Source organism: Hylobates moloch, unplaced genomic scaffold (genome assembly GCF_009828535.3).
Source record: "Hylobates moloch isolate HMO894 unplaced genomic scaffold, HMol_V3 SCAFFOLD_16, whole genome shotgun sequence".
NCBI classification, from domain to species: Eukaryota; Metazoa; Chordata; class Mammalia; order Primates; family Hylobatidae; genus Hylobates; species Hylobates moloch.
The window spans coordinates 35,401,527-35,422,224 of NW_026652291.1; the positions used below are offsets into that span (position 1 = coordinate 35,401,527).

General features: G+C 43.8%; 1 protein-coding gene across 4 annotated transcripts in view; it reads right to left on the minus strand.

The window, feature by feature from the left end:
- SMOC1 (SPARC related modular calcium binding 1) overlaps positions 1–20,698 on the minus strand; it is a 154,335-nt gene that overhangs the window by 53,485 nt on the left and 80,152 nt on the right. For all 4 annotated transcript variants that reach the window (XM_032179741.2, XM_032179740.2, XM_032179739.2 and 1 more), the window contains exons 4-5: positions 3,039–3,138; positions 889–936 (exon numbers count right to left, since the gene is read on the minus strand). In XM_032179741.2, the coding sequence (XP_032035632.1) occupies positions 889–936; positions 3,039–3,138 (148 nt within the window). The remainder of the gene's footprint in view (positions 1–888; positions 937–3,038; positions 3,139–20,698) is intronic.

The window sequence follows — 20,698 nt, forward strand, 5'->3', positions numbered from 1 at the left end:
GTTGGCTGGTCCAATAAACAGCCCTCAGACAGATGCCAGCTACGTCACTTGTGGGGCCCAGTGTAAAGTAAAAATGCAGGACCTTTCATTCAAAAAGCAGGGAAAAGTGCCATTAAAGGCACTAAAATACAAAACTTTGTCCTTTATTCCACAGTCTCTCTCTCTTACCTTGTCATGGTGTTATTTTAATTTGCTACTTAGTATTGTCCTAGATAAAGAAAAATTAAAATTTTAAGCATGCTGTGGAAGCCACATAGTACACCTCACAAAAGCTTTGTGCTAATGAGGTGACAAAGTTCAGCAGACACTCATATGACATGTCTCTCCTCCACTCACTTGCATCTTCACTGTCCCATTGGACTCAAAGACAGAATTATTCAGAATTTCAGGATAACAACTGCACAGGTCGCATGCCCACAAAGCCAGCCTCGCCTTAGTGAAGAGAATCTGGATGTGCTGGGACAATTATGAAGGAAAATCAGCGAGGGGGGATAAATGCCCAAATGTGCTTACACAGCAAGAGAGCCAAGGGCAGACTTGGGCACCCTACCTTCCTCATCCTCTCTGGTTTAATGCTGGCTACACTGGTAGTTGACTGACCGAGCTCCCCAGGGAACCAATATTCCTAGGGCTCACGTTCTAAAGGTGCTTCTCAGCTCTGGGCTCTACACTCACTCACCTCCCTCGGGAATTCTGGGAGCTTGGTGTCCATCACTGTATAAGCCTTACCTCGGGTGCTTCAGAGAGGAAACACAGAATGAGAATGGAGAAGATGTTCTGTGGGACACCTTAGGCTTTCACCCCAGGCTCCTTCTATCTCATCTAAGAAATCCTGCTTGGACCATCTTTGGAAGCAAACATTTAGATAAAGCATAAAACTCCACTCACCTTTCCTTCCTGAGTTACCCTGGCTCGAGGGCTTGTCGGTGACTGAACCTTGGGTGAGAAGGGAAACAAAAACATAGCCACTCAGAATGCATTGCGGTTGGTTTCTTTCAAAGAGTTGGCAAAACCTGATGTTATGAGCATATGGTCATGTATATATGTATTGTATACACATCTAAGGATATTATATACAATGTTAGTACATATACACATGTTGAGTGGGGTTTGTTTAACATCAATGTCACTGATAACCCAGCACTGTTAAGATGAACTATGATTTTCTAGGTTCCCTGGTAACAGTCTTGACCACATTTTTACAAAATTCCACACTCATATAACTCCCTTGTTGAACATTCCAACATCTGCCCCTCACCTTTACACACCCATCTCCCCAAATTCTCACCAGTTCCATATTCGGAGCCATATTCAGTCAGCAAGGCCAACTGAAAAGAAACTCCTTTTTACTGCAAAGGCAATGATTGACATCCCTTGCTGGTTAGGACAGGATATCAGCGATTTTCCATGTGCATTAAGTAGAAAATTGTTGGCTCAATTGTACTGAATGGGCCAAAATAGTCTAAGGCATGGAAACAATTTTCTAGACACAGCCTGTTCCTCCAGGAGTGGGTAGCAGGTATGTCTGCCCAAGCATTTGCCCTGCATATACTAGGGTGCTCTGTGCATCCCCCTCCTCCAGCCCTGACCCTGTGGCACCTGTCTTCTGCTGAGGTCCAGCCTCACACAGGCAGGGTACAACCAGTGCATGCACAGAAAGGCATCTGTGGAGTCCCGCCAAAAGAAAAGAATCTCTATTTCCCTAATCCATGTCATACTCCTTCTCCATATACCAGTTTTGTGAGAACTCAAACATATTATCCTGCATGGCTTGTTTCTAGTCGTTTGTTTGCTTTAAATGAAACTTTCCAGGTCATTTGAAAGGAGGGCTAATTCCTGTACCTCCCTACCCCAACCCCAATTAAGGTTTCTAGTTTCCATGTAAACCACAAATAAAGTAAACTTCCCTTTTCAACCTGTAAATTTGGGTTTCCTGATGTGGATTCTTATAGCCCTTTCCACTTTCTTTTTCCTTCATGTAACAGAGCAAGTAGAAAAAGCTATGATAGCAAGACTGTCAGCCTTTGGAATTTCCCATAGGTTTTAGCATAATGTTTTATACTTTGCACTTAAAATGAAAAATAAGTAAATCAATAGAACCCTATGCACCCAGATATGCAGAAATTTGAATCAGCTGATGGGTGGGACAGGCTTTTTTGAGAGAGCTGAGCCACACAGTGAATTAAGGGAGCGACTGAGAGTCCTTTACCATCTGAATGGAGGTGGACACTGTGAGGCTTGTAGAAATCCCTAATCCACAATCCCATGAAATGGACCTAAAAGCACAATTTCTCTATGTTTATTAAGTTGGGAATAGAAAGGACTTAATTTTTGCTATGGACTAACCCAATGGATCACTATGAAGCAATAGCTTGCTAACTTGTCTAATCATCAGGATCACCTGAGAGACTTCATAAAAACAAGGACCTCAGGTCTCCCTCCAGGCCTCCTGGATCAGAATATATAAGAGGAAGCCTCCATATCTGGGTTCTCTTTAATTTCGCAGACACTGCTGGTGATCAGTCAGATTTAAGGGCCACTGTTATGAAAATTTTCCATTTCTCTACATTACATTCTTCAGGGGTGGTGAGTATATGACACAGAAGCCACCATTCTCCTCTCCTGCTCCAATGACAGACATCACTAATTGATAACTACAGCCTTTGATGCTGAGCTCCCAGGTGGTCTCAAAATCCATCTCAATAAAGCACTTCAAGAGCCACTACCAATCAGAATCGGCACACAAGCTAGTAACTTATACGCCACCACAGCTCTGTGAGGTTACAGCCAGTGCTTAGAAGGAGAGCATTGAACCAAAAATCCAGACTCAAAATCCGTTAATACACACACGGCATACACTGTCATGCCTTATCGTTTGCTGACTTCTTCGCAAGCATGTTAGAGTAGAATCCTCCCTGACCTAGAAAAAGGTTCATCACCACCACCAGCCTTCTAAAGGTTCTCCCACAAGATGCAGGAGACCAACCAACGGGTCTCTCTCCAACTCTTTTCATTCTTCCCGCCCCTCCCTACGGTACCTGAACATACAGGAGTTTTATTCTGCACAGAAGAGCCACTGATGGGCTTCCCATCCGGGGTGACACACCAGCAGTACCCAGTGTAAGTATGGCACTGCACCTGTTCAGGGAAGTGAAAAGGGAAGAAAACCATAAGTCTCGGTCACAATATCAAGACTCATCTCCAACCCCTTTCAAAGCATCACCCATACGGTGAAAGAGCATCTTCCACCTCTCATCCCCACATCTGTCTCCAGAGTGTCTCTCATGGGTGGTCTAGTCAGTGAACAGCACTGGGTACATGTTTGCTGTGGGACTCTCACACAAACCACAGCAGATTACCCGCTTCTCTCTTATTCCTCTTTACACTTAATCCCTGTATCATACTGTGTTTTTCCTGAGATGGTTCTCACCAATACCCGTACATTTGTTTTCCCTAGCACTGACATACGCTCCCATCCAATTGTAAAAAATTCTAACCCACCCTATTTTTGAGACACAGTTTCACTCTGTCACCTAGGCTGGAGTGCAGTGGCATGATCTCGGCTCACTGCAACCTCTGCTTCCTGGGTTCAAGCGATTCTCCTGCCTCAGCCTCCCAAGTAGCTGGGATTACAAGTATGCACCACCACACCCAGCTAATTTTTGTATTTTTAGTAGAGATGGGTTTCGCCATGTTAGCCAGGGTAGTCTTGAACTCCTCATCTCAAGTGATTCACCTGCCTCGGCCTCCCAAAGTGCTGGGATTACAGGCATGAGCCACCGCACCCAGTCAAAAATTCTAACCCTTGAACTAATTTGGCAAGTACAAGTTGGAATGTCACTACTGCAGATTGAAATGACATTTCTTTAACAAGCAGAGACAAGTGATAAGCTTTTCTTCTTTGTCTAGCTTTTTCCAGCATCCATTCATAGATCAGCTTGCCTATTGATCTTGTGGCTCTCTTGAGATGAGGGCACACATGATGGGATTAAGGCAAGGGTAAAATCTGCATGTTTTATTTCTAGATGCCCCGCTGCACTACTGTGTGACCTTCCTCAAGGCTCCAAGATCAGGTCTGCCTGCCTGGAAATAGCAAAAAGGAATGAGGCTTTTTTCATCCTTCGGGGTAGCCCTGCTTTCTCTTCCAGTAGCTGTCAGCCTACCCACCACCTCCCGCCCCACCCCACCATCCTGCTTTCAATCTGCAGTTCCTAAACACACATTGAGGCCTACTTCCCTGCTTAGAATCCTTCAGTGATTCGCGTTGGGACCTAGGATAGGAATGAAACTCATTGGTATGCACAAGGTCCTCTGTGATCTGCCTCCATCTATTCCCGCAGCCTCATTTCATGCCCATGTCCCAGTACACACCCTCCACTCTGGCCACAGAACCCTTTAATGCTCCCAAACACATTCTAGTTTCTCCTGATTCTGAGCCTTTGTTTGCTCCAACCGTTCCCCATTTGTCTGGAATGCCCTTCCCCAACCCATCTCCCACCCACTCCTAATCCCTCGTATTTCCCTCCTCCTTTGTGATACACCTCCTCAAAGCAGTCCTAGCCTCCCCGCCTCCTTCCTCTGATCCTCCCACACACCCTGGGGCCCCCAAAATCAGAGCCCTTATCACTGGGAGCTCTAGCTGTTGATTCATCCAGTCCATTCCCCCCTCTCAAGATTGTGACCTCAAGGACTGCATGCTAGTTATTTCTACATTCCCAGAATCTAACATAATGCCTGACATTCATTATAGGTGATTGATGGGTTGAATAAAGGCATCCATTATCATATTTCCTCAATTCTTGGTCTCCATCAATTATAAAAATGCAATGTGAATTTAAACAACCCCACTACATTAAATGTAGATCTCAATTACAAGACGTGTGCCAATTGCAAAGATATTAAAGTGTGAAGAAAATGTGCTTCTTGAAATCAAGGACATATTGGAATCAAGGCTAGACAGTAATAGCATACAAATTGAGTGGTAAGGGATTGAAGGGAGCAGTGAGAGGAGAGATCTGACAGCCTTGGTGAAATCCAAAAGTTATCACAAAGGCAGAAAAGCTATAGAAAGGCTTCTGCTCTCGTGTGGGCACCAAACACCGTCATTTTCCCCAAGACAAGTTGTTTCACTATGGACCTATCGACAGAAATTAAGGATAAGACAAGATAGGGGGACCCTTGTTCCTACCACGAAGGTGCATGCTGTATAAATGAGGCATTTCCCACAGCTCCTGCATCTGAGACCCTGCTCGGATCTTCTGATCAATGCCTTTACCCCAGTACCATGTCCCACACCCACTTCATCTCATGGCCATGGTTGCTACCCTAAATGTTCATCCAAGAGCAATATCTTGGGGTCAGGTCAACGCTACTTTCTGAGGAGCCTTAATGGTGGAATGGAAAAAATCCAGACAGACCTGGATTTGAATCCTGGTCCAGCCAGTTATGAACTAGATACATCACTCAGCTCTTTGAGCCCCATCTATAAAATGGGGATAACAATGTCAAACCTGAAGGTAAGGAAGTCCATTGTTTGGCACCCAGCGAAGGCTGGATATGGAGTGGCGGTGGTGAGGATTGTTCTCAGCTGTGCCAGAAACGCCTGGCAAGCCGGCCTTTTCCAGGGCCAGATCTCCTCTAGTAGCCTCCAAAGACTTGGGTGGCAAATGCAGCTGGAATTGTGGAGTTGATCCCTTCAGACTCCATCCACCCTACAGGGGACATTTCCTAGAGACAGTTCCTCGCCAGTGGCAGCAATTTACTGGAGCCTGGCAGGCTGCTTTCTCCTCCTTGGCCAATAATCACCTCTGGGGAAACATGTCCCAGGAGCTGAATGGCCACACTGACTCACTCCCAGGGCCCTTGACTCCCACGGCCAAGGCAGGCCTCTGTCTCTATGAGGACTGTGCTCTCAAGTCCATCGCCCGAGGCTGTGTCTCTGGCCCGGTGCTGCGCTGCGGGAGCTGGGCACTGCAGTTAAGCAGGCTGCAGAGAACGGGCAGGTTCGAAAGCTGCCCCCTCTCAAGCATGCACAGAGAGTCCCAGCCAAGGCTAGTGGGGACAGAAGCAAATTCATGAGTAAGAGGCTAAACCCAAAGCTTTGTTTCTGGGGATATAATTTGACCTCTGGGCTCAGGGGGTCCCAAGGGCCACATTCTCACTGAGTGTGCCCATTGTATCCCAGTGGGCACATGAATACTATCTCCCAGCCCCTGGCTGGCCCAGAGGCCCAAACACAGCTCCTTTCTCCCCAGAGCCCTCAGCATTTTTCTGAGTCCAGGCTCCAAAGAAGAGAGCCCAGATTACAAAATCCCAGGCTGGGAGCTCCTTCCAAGTCCTATAAAACTGAAATCGAATGAGGAATTGTTGCCACGTGCCTGTGAGGGCTGGGGTATACAATAATGGGCACATCTGCCCCAGGTGTGCCGTAGGGGTGGGGACAGCCATGGGCAAAAGGCGGCACAGAAGACCCAAGCAAGGTCTCAGATCCAGGAGCTGAGGGAAGTGGCTGAGCACAAGCTCTTAGCTGAAGGAGCCCCGAGTGAATCAGCCCATGATTCTACAGTGAGAGGTTGTTTCTAAGTTGTCTAGGGAGTTTTCAAGGTGACTTCTTGCAGCAAAAGAAGTTACATGGAGACAGTCTGCAGCCGGCCTTCCAGCACTTCCCAGCTCCGCCACTTAACTCCTTCTGCAGCCTTAAAAAGCTTTTTAATCACACTAAGCCTCGGCCTGTCTGTATCTTTTTAAAAAGGGAAGATAATCATGACAATAATACCCATCTTAGTTGTTAAGAGAATTCAATTTGATAATGTAAATAAAGCACTTAGCTCACACGATAAGTGCCCAGTTAACTTTCGGCTATTTATTTTTATTCTCATTGTGTTATATTTTAGCAAACTATCTGTACACTCAAAAATGCCAGAGCCAGATTATCTAATGAGGACAAAAGAACATCCTATTCTGAGCAGCCTGAGGGGAAGGGGCGGTCTAAAGGCAGCAAAACGTTTGAAAAGGTTTGGGTGGAAGAAGGAGACGTTTGTTTTCACATAGAAATAGTTCTATTGCCAGCAGAGGAGAGAAACGTTTCTTGCAGAAAAGCAATCAGGGTGTAAATTCTTTGAATTGATGGTTTCTATATACATGATCAAGATGTAAACTCTACCTGGCTCAGCTTCCTCCCTTGCAGATTTATCCTTTTAAATTAATAAGTAATACCCTTCCTTTTTCCCTAAGAGCCTCAAGTTGGTCAACTTTCAGACTTAATCTCTGAGAAAACCCAAGACCAAGAGGATCCATGAGGCGATTGGCCATTTCAAATATTTCCCTGTGCAGTTCTCAAAACTCAGGGTTGTTCTGGCCCAAAAGGTACAGATACAAACAGTGAAATCTGCTCCTATCCCACTTCGAAGCATCCTAGGAAGGCTGAAGTGTCAACAGATGGCTCTTCCTTAAGGGACAAAAAGTGTTTACTCATCAACCTAAGTGAGGTTACCTTCTGCTTATATTGTAACTGTACTGTAGAATGTAACTGGGGGGGGCCAGCACTTTGGGAGGCCGAGGCAGGCAGATCACTGGAGGTCAGGAGCTCGAGACCAGCCTGGCCAACATGGTGAAACCATGTAACTACTAAAAATACAAAAATTAGCAGGCGTGGTGGCAGATGCCTGTAATCCCAGCTACTCAGGAGGCTGAGGCAGGATAATTGCTTGAAGCCAGGAGTTGGAGGTTCCAGTGAGCCAAGATCACACCACTACACTCTAGCCTGGATGATAAAGTGAGATTCCGTCTCAAAAAAAAAAAGAATGTAACTAGGGGTCTCAAAGGTTCTTTAAGGCAGTGTGTTCCTAGATAAGTAAGTTCCATCTCTGCCTTATACACTTTAATATTTTTGGCAAGAAGCCCTTTACATAAACAGCCTAGTGGTATATTTCAGGCCAACCTCCATCCAAATAAAGACAGATTTGAATTATTTTAATCCTGCTAATCTTCAACATTAGCCCAAATTCTGAACACCTGGAAGGATGTGGCAGGCTAGCACTCCCAGCAAGGCAGGTGAGCAACTGATGAGCAGAGAAACATCAGCTCCTGAGGGTAAAGCAAGTCAGGGAGCAATGGGGAAGAAAGCAGAGAGAGAAATGGGGCCGACAGATGAACAACGCATATAGACAACTATTACCCGCAGGAGTCATGTCCAACGCAAAAAATACCACCTTCCACTTTCATGATGGCTTCTCAGTCACCATCAAAGGTCTATGCATTATCTCACTTGGACCTCAAAGCCACCCTGTGTGCAAATCTTTTATAGGAGAGGTACAGAGAGCGGAAGCTATTTGTTCAAAGCTAGTTAATAACAGCACAGGACATTGGAATCCCAATATCCAAGCAATCATAAAATTTCAGAACTGATGGACTGGAAAAAGCCTTAGAGGTCACCAATCTAACCCAAACACTTCACAAATGAGGAAACTGAGGCCTAGAGACAGAGTAGTAGTTGGCTCCCAGTACCTTGTCCCGGCAGATGGAAAGCTCTCAGATCTCGAGGAAGGAGGAAGAGACAGGAAGTGGCCGCAAGAGCTGATGTCTGAGGGAACTCACTGAGTCTCTTTGAGCCTTGTAATTTTCTGGAAAATAGAACTCTTTGGGGTCATGTAAATATGCCCACCAGGGAGACAGCTGGAAGAGAGTCTTTTGCTCCCGTTTCAGTGAGAGGCCTTTTCTGGAGTAGCACTGGGGCCTCCACCTGCTGCGGGCTGCCCTGCTTCCCCTGGGATGTTCTCTGGGGGTTTCTATGGTGGGGCGAGGCCTCACCTCCCAGAGTCGCTTCTTTGTTGCTTGTTCTTTCACTCTCCTACAAATCACCCCTGCTTTCCTAGGAAACCAGAGAGGAAACCAGTCTCTCGGCAGGTGCCCACTTTCTTCTCTTTTCTCCAGAAATGTGAGGCTCCTGTTCTCTCCACTTTGATACACTGATGAATGAATGCAGCTTGTGTTCTGTGAGGCGTGAATAGAAATAATGAGGGATAAAGGTGTCCGCTGGCCAAACAACTTTGGAAATATTGGGTTAAACAAAGTTAAAAGATTTCTTTACTGCAGAACTTCTCCTAGCTTTACGTCAATTAATGATTTATCCCTAAGAGGAAGATACCATTTGCAGCAATTCCTAAACTTATTAAACTAGGGGACTGATACAGTTTGGATGCATGTCCCCACCCAAATCTCACGTTGAAATGTAATCCCCAACATGGGAGGTGGGGCCTGGTGGGAGGTGACTGGATCATAGGGCTGGGTTTCTCATGAATGTTTAGCACCACCCCCTTGCTTTTCATGATAGTGAGTGAGTTCTCATGAGATCTGGTCATTTAAAAGCGTGTGGCACCTCCCCTCCCTCTCTCCTGATCCTGCTCCTGCTCTGGCCATGTGATTTGCCTGCTTCCCCTTCCCCTTCCGCCATGATTGTAAGTTTCCTGAGGCCTTTCCAGAAACAGAGTAGATGCCAGCATCATGCTTCCTGTACAGCCTGCAGAACCATGAGCCAATTAAACCTCTTTTCTTTATAAATTACCCAGTCTCCAGTATTTCTTTATAGCAATGCAAGAATGGACAAATGCAGGGACCCTCCACTAACTTTTACACAAGGAGCATTGGACAGGACTAGTGTTCTCTGAAACATGATTGGGGTCAGGGGAAAAGCAGTATAATGAACTACAAGGCCTTGCTATATTTTTTCACTTTGTCCCATCCTACTTTTTTGCAGTCTAGATATCAGGCTCTCAGTTCACTGTGCTTGAAATAATTTCCTTCTGGTGACAACCCCGCCTCTCTTTTTGTAATGCTTTCTCAAGCTATGCATTTGCTAAGAAATCCATCCTGAATTGCCTGGGAACTTCAAGGACAACTGGGATCCCATGGAAGGCACAGCGCCTTCTCACCCTGTGGCTTCATTTCTCCCCATCTATCTCTTCGTGCTTCTTTTGCAAAATAGAAATCATGAACCATATGCAATGGGACAGGCTTGATTCAGCATGCCTGGTAGAAACTACAGAACATGTAATGAAAGGACTGCTATCATGTATATGAACATTTCCTAGTGGAAAAAGGTTAAACTACAAGTAAAAGGAATGTGAGTATTTTTCTAACTCTCTTTTGGCAGTGAGAATATGAGACTGGTTTTTCTTTTTAATCTGCCCATTACTCCAAATCAGTTAGCAGGGTTTTTGGATTAAGCTAATGCACAGTGAAATTTAAACATCTTGCTGTTGATCCTACTGATGGCTTCACGTCAGAGCAGTATTTTCAGCTGCCCTGTTTTCCTTTTGATTGCATTCCCTATAGGATGTCCGAGCAGTTGTGGTTTTCCATGGGTGCCATGGGCTCTGGCTGGAAGACTGATCACCTGAGATGGCCACTTATGTCCCCACCCCCAAGAACATCTCTCTCCATCAGAATCTGCTGGAGAAGATTGTTTATTGGGTATGGATGAGAGTCACCGGGAGGGCTTATGAAAACACTGCTGGGCCTCACCCACAGAGCTTCTGCATTCATCGAGTCTGGAGTCATCTGGAGTATTTGCATTTCTAACAAGTTCCCTGGCAATGCTCTTGCTGCTGGGTCCAGGGACCACACTTCAAGAGCCACTGTGTCAAAGGAGCATCCCACCCTCTTTCTGGCATTTATCATGAAATACTCAAGAAACAAGTACTTTTCTAGGTGAGAATTTGGGAACAAGGGGCCTTGTGACCCTATTTCTTTCCAAAGCTTTTATATTCCCAATGTTTTAATGACATGGTATTTTAATGCATGAATCTAGTGATTGCAGTATTAAATCTTCTGGGTGATTTCACACACGGACAAGAGTTTGACTGCAGTGAGAAGTGGGTAAGGGGGAGAGAAGGAAGGGATGGTGTAATTCTTTTGGTCTGTCTAGCATGAGCTGTCCTTTCCTCAGTTTGGAATAGGTTATCGCACAAACCTCCTCTTCATCTTTTGTCAGGTTTGGCTGAGAAGCAACGGGAGTAGAAGGGAAAACATGGTTTTGGAGACAAAAAGACCTGAGTGTAAATACCATCTCCACTATTAGCTGTGTGACTTCAGCAAAGTCACTTAACCTCTCTGAGCCTATCTATGAAACAGGATTCATGGTACCACCTTGAAGATTATTAAGAAGACGAAACGAGACAAGATATATAAAGCATCTAAAACAGTATAGATATAGGATATGTGCTTAGCACATGCTGATTTTATCCTTTTCCCCTACCTTTTGCAGAGGATCTAGGCCAGGGGTGTCCAATCTTTTGGCTTCCCTGGGCCACCCTGGAAGAAGAACTGTCTTGGGCTACATATAAAATACACTAACACTAACAATAGCTGATGAGCTTTAAAAAATCTCATAATGTTTTAAGAAGGTTTACGAATTTGTGTTGGGCCTCATTCAAAGCAATCCTGGGCTGCATGTGGCCTGCGGGCCATGGGATGGGAGAGCTTAATCTAGGCCATAGCCTGAAAGCACTGCTATTCGTATTGGCTGTAGACATTGTCTCCCTCCTAGGGAGGATTGCCTGTTGGGGAATGAAGAATTTTTCCTTTAAGAGTATTTACCTCATCTGCCAGAATTTAACAGGAGATGCAGGAAAGGAAGCTAATCCTTCAATTTCAAATCCTCCTAAATATGGGAGTCTTTGTCAACTGCATTTTTTATGAGTTGAATGTGTGATATGGCTGCCAACATGGCATTAGTTAGGAGTGGTGTGTTTAGAACAAGAGATGGCCTTGTTCTTCCCCAGCCTGCTCATGACCACATCTGAAATCTTGTGTCCAGTGTGAGGAAGGATGCTATAAGGAAGGCCCTATAAGAAGGGCCTTGGCAAATTAGACTCAGAAGAAGGAGGCCAGAAGGAAAGATATATAAATCTCTATGATATGGGAATGAGTGCTAGAACTAAGGATTTCTGCCAGGGGAAATAAATTGTTGGCTGAAAGAGAAGATTTCACAAGGATATAATGGTGCCCATCTTCAAGTCTTTCTGTGGATTCTGTAATTCCCATAGCTAGAACTGAAGTCATCTCTTGGAAGTTATAGGAAGACAGCTCTCAAGTCAAGGTAAGGAGGACTTTCCAACAAAATTGTCCCAAAATGCATTATGGATTTTGTCATTGTGGGAAGAAGCTTGCTGTCTCTGAGAGCAATCGAGCAGAAGGTGGAAGACTACTTGGGGAGAGACTGTGAGTGGAACCTGAGCCCTGGATTGGAGTGGGGTAGGGAGAGGAAGGAGAAGATAAACCAGATGTCTCTGAGGTCCCCTTTAATCCAGAAGGTCCATAATTCCACAACCCTGCTATAAGGTGAACTTTTGTTCCTGAAGAGTGGAGATTTATAAACTAGTACCTAATTGTCAGTGTTAAGACCACCATTCCAATTATATGGTGAAGAATATTTTTTGTATTTTCCAAAAAGTTTGAACAGCATCCCCCACAATGGACTTATAAAGACATTTGGAACACCCGAGTGTTAGGGCTCCGGGGACCCAAGAAACTTCACTGTCTTCACTCCTGTTCCTCTGTCTGGTGCCTAGAATGGTCCAGGTTTTGTAAACAGCAAATATGATACCTCTTGTTCCTTTAATTTTATTTCTATCTTGGGAGTTAAGTATCAAATATATTTTTACGTTTAAAAAGTACATAATAAGAAAGTCCCTCATAAACAGGAGCATTTATTCAGATGAGAACTGTGAGAAAGCTGGCTGGTGGGGAAGACAAAAGTGGCCTGCAGGAGTGGAGCCTTTCCTTGTTCTCCTGTCTGACTTCACTTTTAATAAAACTTTTCTGTCTTCACACCTCCCACCTGAGTTCCTATTATTCTTCCCTATTTTGACATGAAAAAAAATTCTGATTTCTTCAATTTTGCAGAAGAGTTTAGTTGACTGACCTGCCGGCTCACCTCCCAGCATGTTACGTGCACACACAGAGCAGTGGCAAAAGCCCTAAATGTGTGTCTTAATGGCTCTGCCTGAAAGTTTCCTGAGTAAATGTCTGTTGTGGGCCTACTGTGTGCCTAGCCACCTAATTGGCCATTAGCTCTTGTCTCATAAAACCCTAAAAAGTGGTGTTTTCCTCCTCAGAGATCAATTGAACCCCCTTCCCAATGTAGGAACACTCCCTCCCATCCCCACAGCACGGCTGATGGATATCCACTTGGTCTCTGCTTGCCCACTTTCCGGGATGGGAAGTTAAGTCCTCTTTGAGTCAGACATTCCGTCTGTGAGCTACTCTACTTGTCAAAAGTTCTTCCCTATTTCGAGTCAGAATCCTACTCTTTATATACTATACACTGTGATCCTGGGTCAGCTCTGTGGGACTACACATAAAAGACTATTATCATTCACAGACAAAGGTTTGGATCTAGCTCTCAGATATCCCTTTGGTCATCTTTTTATTATTATTATTTTTTGAGACAGAGTCTTGCTCTGTCACCCAGGCTGGAGTGCAGTGGTGCCAACTCGGCTCGCTGCAACCTCCACCTCCCGGGTTCAAGCGATTCTCCTGCCTCAGCCTCCCAAGTGGCTGGGATTACAGGCATGTACCACCACACCTGGCTAATTTTTTGTGTGTTTTTAGTAGAGACAGGGTTTCACCATGTTAGCCAGGCTGGTCTTGATCTCCTGACCTCAGGTGATTCACCCACCTCAGCCTCCCAAAGTGCTGGGGTTACAGGGCGTGAGCTACTGTGCCTGGCCTAGTCATCTTTTTATCCATCCTTTGGTTGTTATCTCTGGCTCCGTTGGATATTCCTCACATGACATCATTTCCCAACTTTACTCACCTGAGTCACCCTCCTGGATATGCCCTAGTTTGGCAATATCACTTTAAAAGATGGCAATGTCTCTTAGAGGGGCAGTATGGAATCATGGTTAGGATCAAGAACTCTGGAGCCAGGGTACTTGGGTTTGAATCCTGACTCTGCCACTTGCACACTGTGAGACCCTGGGCAAGCTACACAGCTTCTCTGTGGTTCAGTTTCCACATCAATAAAATGGGAATGTAATAGTGCTTATAGTGAGGACTGAATAACTTAACATGTGTCAGGCAAATATAAAACAGCCTGGCACCTTGTGTATAGGTTAAGAAAGTAGTGTTGTTGATGATGATTATCATTATCTAAAAAAGAATAGCAGCTCCTGTAATTCCACCACTTTGGGAGGCCAAGGTGGGCGGATCACGAGGTCAGCAAATCGAGACCATCTTGGCTAACACAGTGAAACCCCATCTCTACTAAAAATACAAAAACATTAGCCGGGCATGGTGGTGGGCACCTGTAGTCCCAGCTACTTGGAAGGCTGAGGCAGGAGAATGGCATGAACCCGGGAGGTGGAGCTTGCAGTGAGCCAAGATTGCGCCACTGCACTCCAGCCTGGGCAACAGAGTGAGACTCTGTCTCAAAAAAAAAAAAAAAAAGAATACCAGAGAGAGTGACTGAAGCCTCCCATTACTGAGCCTGTCCTCTCCCGCAGACAGCAGGAAAGCCAGAACAGGAGGCTTCCATATTTCCCTCCCTCCCAAGTACACTGCTTTGCAGAAGAGCAGCTGCAGATATTGCCCAGAGCTCACTCCTTTCATTTCCACAATAGACAAATTGTAGGGACAGAATCACCAAGGACTACAGGGAGCTCGGATGCCCAGCTGGGAGCACCCAAACCTTGCATGCTTACTCCAAAGCAAATGATGCCAGCCAATCTGAGAGAGGACTCACAGTGGCCATTCAGCTAGAAAACAGCAGATTGAAGAGCAGGACAGAGCAGAGAGTGGGATAGGCGAGTCCCCAGAGAACACAATGGAGAGTGTTCTGAGCACAAAGTGTGCTCCATCCGCCCTCATCTTATCACACGTCCTTGCACCTGATGGGTGATGGGGGCATGGGGACCAGTTCTGCCATTGAAAACATGATAGTAGAGGCTCCCAACACATGCAAGAGATTAGACCCGTCACTTCCTAGACAAGTCCTTCCTGCACATGAATTGGTCAGGCCCTGCTCTTGCCATCATTGACAAAGTTAAAAATTAAATTTCATAACTGCATAACTGAGACTGTTTACTCACTGCAAATGATATGCCACCTTGACCTCCCACAGGAAGGCAAAAGTAGGGTCCCCTTGGGAAGCTGGCTGCTGGCTGCTGCTCACTGGGGCTCCAGCTTCTACCTCTCCCCGATCTTGATGTGCTGAGAACCTTAATGCCCACAGAGGATATGCCAGTGGGGGAGGGGCGGGGGGGGACCAGCACAAGCCCACCGCGCTACTCAGACAGGCAGTAGCATTTCTCCTCTACAGCTTCAAGGATCCCTGTAACCCAGAGTTTCTAATTTGAAAAGGAATTCCCTTTCCTGCTTGTAGATTCAAAGAAGTATTAGCCTGTCAGAGACTGAGCGCTCTTAGAGATATACAATGCTCATCTTTGGTGATTCTAAAAAGTTTCCTACCCCCAGTTGGTATCGTTCTTTCCCAACCTTTTCCTTTTCTTATAAATATCATGCCAAGGGTACTGACGTTGTCCCCAAACCTAGGACCACAGCACAGGCTACAGGTTCCTGTGCATTCCCCCTACTAGATGCTCTGCCTTGGTGAGTGGAGCCAGCATCAACCCCATACGGTGCAGAACAACACTCATCTCACTGTCCAATTACAAAGAAAAAAATAAGATTTCAAAACTTACAACAAGGTTATAGTAATCAGGAGAGTGTGGTACTGGCATAGGACTAGATATATAGATTAATGGAATAGAATTGAGAATCCAGAAATAAGCTGATTTTTGATGAGAGGATCAAGACAATTCAAGATGGAAAAATAGTCTTTTCAACAAGTAGTCCTGAGATAACCGAATATACGCATGAAATGGAATGAAGTTATAAGAAATAAAAGAGAAAAAAAGATAAATCGAACTTCAAAATTAAAGCTTTTTGGCCAGGTGCGGTGGCTCACGCCTGTAATCCCAGCACTTTGGGAGGCCAAGACAGGCAGATTGCTTGAGCTCAGGAGTTCAAGACCAGCCTGAGCAACATGGCAAAACATCATCTCTACAGAAAACATAAAAATTAGCTCTGCATAGTGGCATGCACCTGTAGTCCCAGCTACTCAAGAGGCTGAGGTGGGAGGATCGCTTGAGCCAAAGAGGCTGAGGTTGCAGTGAGCCAAGATGGTACCACCACATTCCAGCCTAGGTGATAGAGTGAGACCTTCTCTCAAAAAAAAAAGAAAAGAAAAAAAAAAGAAGCTTTTGTGCTTCAAAGAAAATTACTGAGAACGTAAAAAGAACCCACAGGATGGGAGAAAATATTTGTGAATCATATATCTGATGAGTCTTGTATCTAATGCCCAGTGGCTCACACCTGTAATCCCAGCACTGTGGGAGGCTAAGGCAGGCAGATTACTGAGGTCAGGAGTTTGACACCAGCCTGGCCAACATGGTGAAACCCCGTCTCTACTATAAAAATACAAAAATTAGCTGGGCTTTGTGGCACGTGCTTATAATCCCAGCAATTCCAGAGGCTGAGTCAGGAGAATCACTTTAACGCAGGAGGCAGAGGTTGCAGTGAGCCAAGATGGTGCCACTGCACTCCAGCCTGGGTGACAGAGTGAGTCAGACTCCATCTCAAATAAAGAGAGAGAGAGAGAGAGTCTTGTATCTAGAATATAAAAGAGCTCTTGTAACTCAATAATGAAAAGATAAGTAACTGAATTAAGAAATGGGAAAAGGATCTGAGTAGACATTTCTCCAAAGATATAGAAATGGCCAAAAAGCACATGAAAAGATGCTTGACATCATTAGTCATTATGGAAATGCAAATCAAAACACCATGAGATACCACTTCACACCCACTAGAAAAGATACTAATAAGAAAGATGGAAAATAACAAGTGTTGACAAGGATGTGGAGAAATTGGAACCTTCATACATTGCTGGTGGGAATGTAAAATGGTTCAGCTACCTTGGAAAACAGTCTGTTTTCCAAGCATAAACATATAGTTACCATATGACCTAGCAATTCTACTCCTAGGTATATGCCAAGAGAACTGAAAACAGATAAACACAAAAAAATGTACACAAATGTTCACAGTAGTATTATTTATAACAGCCGAAAAAATGGAAACAGGCCAGGCATGGTGGCTCACACCTGTAATCCTCTGGGAGGCTGAGGTGGGTATATCACTTGAGCTCAGAAGTTCAAGAACAGCTTTGGCAACATGGCAAAACCCCATCTCTACCAAAAATATAAAAATTTAGCCAAGTACAATGGTGCACACCTGTGGTCCCAGCTACTCGGGAGGCTGAGGTAGGAGGATCAATTGAGCCCGGGAGGTGGAAGTTGTAATGAGTCCAGATCATGCCACTGCACTCTGGCCTGGGCAACAGAGTAAGACTCCATCTCAAAAAATAATAAAAAATAAAAATAAGAAATAGAAACAACCCAAATGTCCACCAGCTGATGAATGAATAAATAAAATGGGATATATCTATACAGTAGAATATTATTTGACAATAAAAACGAATGAAGTACTGATTCATGCTACAACAAGGCTGAGCCTTGAAAACATTATGCTGATCAAAATAAGCCAGACAGAAGGACCACATATTATTATTCCATTTGTATGAAATGTCCAGAATAAGCAAATCATAGAAATAGAAAGTAGATTAGTGGTTGCCAGGGACTGAGGAGAGAGGTAATGGGAAGTGAATGCTAATGGGAACAGGATTTCTTCTCGGGTGATAAAAATGTTCTGGCATTAGATAATGATGATGGTTGCACAACTCTGTGAATTTACTAAGAACCACTCAACAGCATATTTTTAAATGGTAACTTTTATGGTACACAAATTATATGTCAATACGGTTATTATTTTAAAGAACAAATAAAAACAGGTGGCCGGTCCACAGACCACAGTTTGCCAACCTCTGAATGAGTTCAACTCTTCCAGTTTACAGTTGAGTAAACCAAGAACCTAAAGAGGAAGAAAACTAACATCTGCTAAGTAACAATTATGTGCTAAATAGAAGACATTTTGTATAAATTATCACTGTACATTAAATGGTTGTTTGGAACAAAAGCAATTCACTGAAAAACACATGTAAAACAAGTAGTAAGATGCTCTGGATACAGTAGATGTTCACACTGTAATAATAATATGTTTTTTTGAGCATGTAACAAAAAAGGAAAAAGAAAAGCAATAAGTGCCCAACAATGGGGTCCATTTACCATTTATACCATCTGTACATAAAGGATGGGCTTGAATATTTAGCAGTATGACTGCTTTAAAAAAAAAAAAGCTGGCATTGTCCACAGACCAAAAGGCAGGAGGTCTTTATAAAGCAGGGCACCATCCACTAAACACACACAGAGCCCACTTTTTCTGCAGCATCCAAAGGGGCCAACTGTGGCTGAAGAAGCTCGGCAAAATTCCAGCTCACAGATGCACCCCAGGTCTCAGTACTTCACCGAGACAGTCCTCTACATTGCCTGAGAGAGTCACACTGTTGCTCTAGGCAAGATCTATCCACATGAAGACAAAAATGCCCTTGGCCCCTGAACTCCTATTAGGCCTCCAGGCTCATCAAAGATAGGACAAACCCCTTCCACCCTGTGAAGATGTTCAGCCTGCCAACGTTTCATCAGTCCAGGCCAACAAAGTTTCACAGTTCATGTCAAGCATCCAGACCTTCAGTACTTGCTGGGAATGTGAAAGAAGAAAGACAAGACAGTAAACCAAGGTGTTCCCAGGGCAAGCTAGTTCACACAACTCGAGTCTACAGGGTGAAGTCAGGAAGATGCGATTCTATACTGTGGGGCTGGGGAGCTAAAAAGGAATAATAAGATCTGCTTCATAGCTCAACCCCAGGCACTTAGAAAACAAGTGTGTATTTGCCTAGGTTTTAGGAAATACAACAGTAAGAACTACGGAAATGACAATAGAGCCCAATGCCTTTGTCAAAAGGCCACAGAACATTTTTTAAGCTTCCAACTTCAGAACAAAGCATCATCAAGAAGAAGTTACATCTCCCCAGATCCCTATATGCAAGGGATCCATGCATATAGATCCCTATATGCAGTGACCTCAGGAAATAAAAAAAATCAGGTGCATGTGTGCACTGTTGGAGGGGAGCAGTGGTTAGAACGAGAAAATGGGAAAAGTGGTGGTGCCCATACAGCTATAACAAGAAAGATTGTTCCTGGACCATGGAGCTCAAAGACAGGAAACATAACACATTTGTTTCCACACAGAAGTAACATAATGAATAGAGTTTTATATTCTATATTATTAGAACTATAATCCATCTACACAAAAAATTAAAATGTCTTGGGAATGAGTCTGATAACAACCAATAATCAACCACATGGTTGCTTAACATTTATGGAAAACGACGTGGTAGTACGCATCAAATGCCTTAAAAAGTGCATGGCCTCTTGACACAATAGACAGCTGCTGGAAAGTTAATCTCCAAATTTTTAGGATTCATGATACATTCATACAATGAAATACAATGCAGACATTTTTTAAATGAGATAGTGTTGTATCTGTAACTTACTGGGAAATAAGCCCATAATATAATTAGCTAAGAAAATATTGTAAAACAATATATGACATTACACCATTCTTGTCCTAAATGTGTACTAAAAAGTACACACAAGGAAAAAAATCTAGCAGGTTAGACTTAACTGTTGCTATTTCAGGGGCATGAAATCACTGGCTTAATCTTTCTACCTTATATACTTCTGTATTGTCAGAATTTTTTTAACAGAATGTGTATAGCTTTTCTATTTAGAAGAAAATGAAAATATTTATCATCTTAATTATCTGGTTAATTAAATCCCTAGTACACAGACCTACACAAATATATTACATAAGCCTCTACAACACATGCGTTTAGAGGTTGCATAGTGTGGCTATGTCATTTGTTTAAGCAATTTTCTAGTATTGGATATTTAGGTTGTTTCCAATTTTTTGCCACTATAAACAGAACTTGGATTGTAATCCTTGTGGCTAAATAGTTTCACATATTTTTAGTTACTTCCTTAGAATAAATTCCTAGAAGTGGAATTGCAGGCCCAACATGTGGACACGATTGAGGACTTTTGACACATATTGCAAGACTATCCCATTAAAAAGTGCCAGTTTACTTTCCAAACTGCAATGGAAGGGTACCCTTTTCCCTTTATCTGACCCTGAATATCATCATCTTTTCCCAGTTTTTGCCAATTTAGTAAGCAAAAGCATTCATCATCATTTTTATTTGTATTTCTAAAATGACAAAAGAAGATAACATCATTCAGATTCACTTATTGACTATTTATTATTATCATATGACTGGTTTATTGCTATCTCTTGCCCACATTTTCACTAGGATCTTTTTCTTTCTGAATTGTAAGAGTTCTTTACATAAGATTAGCTCTTTGTTGTTAAGGCTAATGTGTGTTGTTTGCTTTTAGTTTAGTTTTTCTCTTTTTAGAAACAGAGTCTCACTGTGTTATCCAGGCTGGAGTGGAGTAGCTATTCACAGGTGCAATCATAGAGCAATATAGCCTTGAACTCCTGGGCTCAAGCAATCCTCCTGCCTCAGCCTCCCAATTAGCTGGGACTACAGGCTTGTGCCACCATGCTCAGTTTTGCTTTTACTTTTGTTTAAGGTATTTGTGTCCAAAAATTTAAAATTTGTATA